The 4,576-nt window shown below is 56.0% G+C and overlaps 1 protein-coding gene across 1 annotated transcript; it reads right to left on the bottom strand.

Annotated features, from left to right (window-relative positions):
- Positions 1–1,167: 1,167 nt before the first annotated feature.
- LOC144496881 (vesicle transport protein SFT2C-like) lies at positions 1,168–4,118 on the bottom strand. Its single transcript, XM_078217467.1, has one exon. It carries the CDS (start codon positions 3,442–3,444, stop codon positions 2,755–2,757), a length of 690 nt encoding a protein of 229 aa, XP_078073593.1. The 5' UTR covers positions 3,445–4,118; the 3' UTR covers positions 1,168–2,754.
- Between the last annotated feature and the right edge of the window lie 458 nt (positions 4,119–4,576).

Consider the following 4,576-nt stretch of genomic DNA (forward strand, 5'->3'; position numbering starts at 1 on the left):
TATACAGTGACAGACCCGTCCCCACCAGCACTGTACTCCAGTGTTAAACAGTGACAGACCCGTACCCATCAGCACTGTACCCCAGTGTTACACAGTGACAGACCCGTACCAGCACTGTACCCCAGTGTTATACAGTGACAGACCCGTACCCACCAGCACTGTACCCCAGTGTTACACAGTGACAGACCCGTGCCAGCACTGTACTCCAGTGTTATACAGTGACAGACCCGTCCCCACCAGCACTGTACTCCAGTGTTAAACAGTGACAGACCCGTACCCACCAGCACTGTACTCCAGTGTTATACAGTGACAGACCCATACCCATCAGCACTGTACCCCAGTGTTATACAGTGACAGACCCGTCCCCACCAGCACTGTACTCCAGTGTTATACAGTGACAGACCCATACCCACCAGCACTGTACCCCAGTGTTATACAGTGACAGACCCGTACCAGCACTGTACTCCAGTGTTATACAGTGACAGACCCATACCCATCAGCACTGTACCCCAGTGTTATACAGTGACAGACCCGTACCAGCACTGTACCCCAGTGTTATACAGTGACAGACCCGTACCCACCAGCACTGTACCCCAGTGTTATACAGTGACAGACCCGTACCCACCAGCACTGTACCCCAGTGTTATACAGTGACAGACCCGTACCCATCAGCACTGTACCCCAGTGTTATACAGTGACAGACCCATACCCACCAGCACTGTACCCCAGTGTTATACAGTGACAGACCCGTACCCATCAGCACTGTACCCCAGTGTTATACAGTGACAGACCCGTACCCACCAGCACTGTACCCCAGTGTTATACAGTGACAGACCCGTACCCACCAGCACTGTACCCCAGTGTTATACAGTGACATACTCGTACCCACCAGCACTGTACCCCAGTGTTATACAGTGACAGACCCGTAACCACCAGCACTGTACCCCAGTGTTATTCAGTGACAGACCCATACCCACCAGCACTGTACCCCAGTGTTATACAGTGACATACCCGTACCCACCAGCACTGTACCCCAGTGTTATACAGTGACAGACCCGTACCCACCAGCACTGTACCCAGTGTCACACAGTGACAGACATATATCCACTGCTATTTCACCACAGAAATCCTCATGCACTCTCAAAGACCCAGTCCTTGTTTGAAAGGACACAGTGTATTTGCAATTTATTACTATTTAACTGAACAAATCATGTACATTTCATTGATCAATGTCACAGTGCTATTGGAGGCCAGCTCTCCCGTCCCCAAGGTTGCTGGACTGGTTGGGTGCAGTAACACTGAGTACATTGGAGCAGGGTTCACCAACACCCTCCCCTACTGGAACCCAGCCCACTGCACCCACACAACCTAACAGCTGGAGGAGTAGGCAAACAGACTGTCTCTATGGCAGCATCAGCCCCTGCATCAAGCCCAGAGTCACTACACGCCTGCCTCTCGGTTCAGTTCGGTCTTTGGTCTCCAGTTGCAGTTGCAAGTCAGCTGTATTTGAATCGGGGGGTCCGGAGCAGCGTCGACAGGTGTGGGAGTCCCAACGCCGCGTGGTTAAGATTTGGCGATTGTTTGTGATAATCGTTTATGCTGCCAGGCCACGTCCTCCATTCCCCACTCGAGGCTGCGTTCATCAGATATCTCACTCCGCTCCCGACTGGCAGCCAGCGTTCCCGTCCTCTTCCACCACCATGGCAACCGAGGGCAGACCTGCATTTACATATCGCCTTTCACAACCACCGGACGCCCCAATGTGTTCGACAGCCAATGAAGAAATGTGTTTTTTTCCCCGGAAGTTGTACTCCTTGTTGGAATGTAAGAAACGCAGCGGGCGAGTCGTGCACAGCAAGATCCCAAACAAAATAAACAGTCCCCTCCCCCAGGAATAGGATAACAGCCAGACAATTGGTTTTCTCTTCATGTGGGTAGAGGGTTAAATGTTGGTCCCGGGAGTTTGGGAGAAGATTTTCCCCAGATCTTTAATCATAGGATCCCTACAGTGCAGAAGGAGGCCATTCGGCCCATTGAGTCTGCACCGACCACAATCCCACCCAGCGCCATTCCCATAACCCCACACATTTACCCTGCTAATCCCCCTGACACTAAGGTTAATTTAGCATGGCCAATCAACCTAACCCGCACAGCTTTGGAGTGTGGGAGGAAACCGGGGCACCCGGAGGAAATCCAAGTAGACATGGGGAGAACGAGCAAACTCTATACAGTGACCTGAGGCCGGAATCAAACCTGGGTCCCTTGCGCTGTGAGGCAGCAGTAAGAAGCCTCACAACACCAGGTTAAAGTCCAACAGGAAACCTATTGGACTTTAACCTGGTGTTGTGACACTTCTTACTGTGCTTATCCCAGTCCAACGCCGGCATCTCCACATCATGGTTGTGAGGCAGCAGAGTCTTTTTCCAAGCTGTGCCGGCCATAATGAGAGCTTTCTGGCGCCCCACCTGAGAGGGCGGGTGAAGGGAGTCCTCTGTTTTAACATCACATCCAAAACGGCTCACCTCCAACACCGCGGGGGTTCCCTCAGTACAGCGCACAAAGAGCAGTGGCCTCAGATTTCGGACACGAACTTCCAACCGTCCGACTTGGAGAGCAGGCGGGTTTGCCCACACAGTCACGGTTCACACTTCCTGACAGGGACTGCTCTCTTGTCCACTAGACCGTTTACCCCCGTCCATCCCCTCCCCTCCCACACACACACCACCCCACCTCCCCACTCCTCCCCCCTGTCCCTCACACGGGCAGGGTCTTGCTGACTGTACGCTTGCAGGCCGAGGTGAAGAGGCCACCGATGAAGCGGAGGCCGGATGCGCCGCCGGGGACCGAGCTGACCAGGTAGCCAGCCAGGGTCAGTAGCTGGAAGGTGGCAGCCACTGTGGTCAGGGCCGTGCTCTGCAGCGACAAGGCGCTGTACAAGGTGGCAAAGAGGGAGCCCAGGTAGGCGGCGGTGAAGGGCAGCTGGTCGCGGGAGAGGAGCTGCCGGAGTTGGTTGTAGGGCCCACGCAGCAGGGCCAGGCCGGCCAGCACAAAGAGGCTGCCCAGGGTGAAGAGCAGGGCGAACTTGCGAGCTTTCAACAGCATGAAGGGTGCATAGAGGGCCGACAGGCTGAAACACAGCAGCCCCATGACCAGACACAGGCCGAATGCTGTCAGCCGCTGGCGGCGAGACAGGACCGATAGGCAGGGGTCCGGATCCGTCGACCAGAACCCCCCCGACGGGGAGCCGGAGCCCTGGCTCGACGCTGTCTTGCTGTTGTGCCCAGAGAAGGGATTCATCCGGTTCACCCAACCCGACACGGCCCGGACGGGGGCTGGGGAGTCCGTTTCTGGGCTGAGGAGAGGCTCGCTGTCACCTCCATCACTCTTCTGCCCACCTCGCGACTGCGACAGGTACTCCTGCAGTTGGCGGTTCAGATCAGTCATGTCCAGCCCCTGTCCGTGCCGAAGCCAGAGAGGACTTTCCTTCAGACGCTACGTAAATTCCCAACAAGAAGGGTGAGACGATTCACACCCAGCCCTCTTAAAGCACCAATGGACAGCTGAGGAGTTAAAATGTTGGAAACAGTCAGGGCAACGGGCAATCAGTGGAGTTGGCACAAAGTCGACGGCGCAAGCGTTAGTGCAGCTGCTGCTCTCAGAGCTTCAATAGGGAGTAGCTCAGGGACTGTTCCTTTGAAAGGCTCAATGTATACTTTTTGGTTAGAAGTGGATCCAAGTAGATTGTCGCTTTAAGAGTCTCTCCTCCTGGACTGTTACTTGAAAAGTCTCTCCTGGCTTGTCGCTTTAAGGGGCTGTCCTCCTGGACTGTCGCTTTAAGTGTTGCTCTTTCTGGACTGTTATTTTAAGAGTCTCCACTCTGGGACTGTCGCTTTAAGAGTCTCTCCTCCTGGACTGTCCCTTTAAAACTCTCTCTATCGGGTCCGCCTTACAGGCGCTACCAGCGCCGCTGTCGGAGACTCGGTCAGACCCGGCAGGTCTGCTTCCTTCCCCCCTCCTCTCTCCCTCTCTCCCACTCCCTCTATCTCTCGGAATGCGGATATTTATTTATATTTTGCTCTGTTTGCTTTTTCCGCCGCCGCGGCTGCTCAAAATGGCCGCCCAGCTTCGCTCAGTTGATCGCCGTCACCCGGATGGCGGGTGAATGCCAGGGAGAATGAATCGATGGTGGCTGGTCGAGTGGGCGGGGTCAGGAGGCGGATCGCCAGGGCAACCGTCAATCGGCGGCCCAGCCCCGCCCCCCGACCGCGCCCCCTCAGCAACAGCAGAGCCAGAGAACCTGTCAATCAGCGGCCTGGTCCCGCCTCTGGCAACGTCACAGCGGAGCCAGGGCAACTGTCAATCAGCGATCCTGGCCCCTCCCTCAAACGTCACAGCAGAGACAGGACAACTGTCAATCAGCAGCCGGACCCCGCCCCCACAGTCACAGCAGCGCGCCAGGGTAACAGCAGCCTCCGTCCCGCCTCTGGCCCCGCCCCTGGCCCAGGCCCATAGCCCCGCCCCCTCAGTGGCAGCGGAGCCAGGGTAACTGTCAATCAACATCCCGTGGCCCCGCCCC

Source organism: Mustelus asterias, chromosome 8, assembly GCF_964213995.1.
Source record: "Mustelus asterias chromosome 8, sMusAst1.hap1.1, whole genome shotgun sequence".
NCBI classification, from domain to species: Eukaryota; Metazoa; Chordata; class Chondrichthyes; order Carcharhiniformes; family Triakidae; genus Mustelus; species Mustelus asterias.

What these genes read in the sequence shown, in the direction of transcription:
- LOC144496881 (XM_078217467.1), bottom strand. Translation starts at nt 3,444, where the DNA reads ATGACTGATCTGAACCGCCAACTGCAGGAGTACCTGTCGCAGTCGCGA.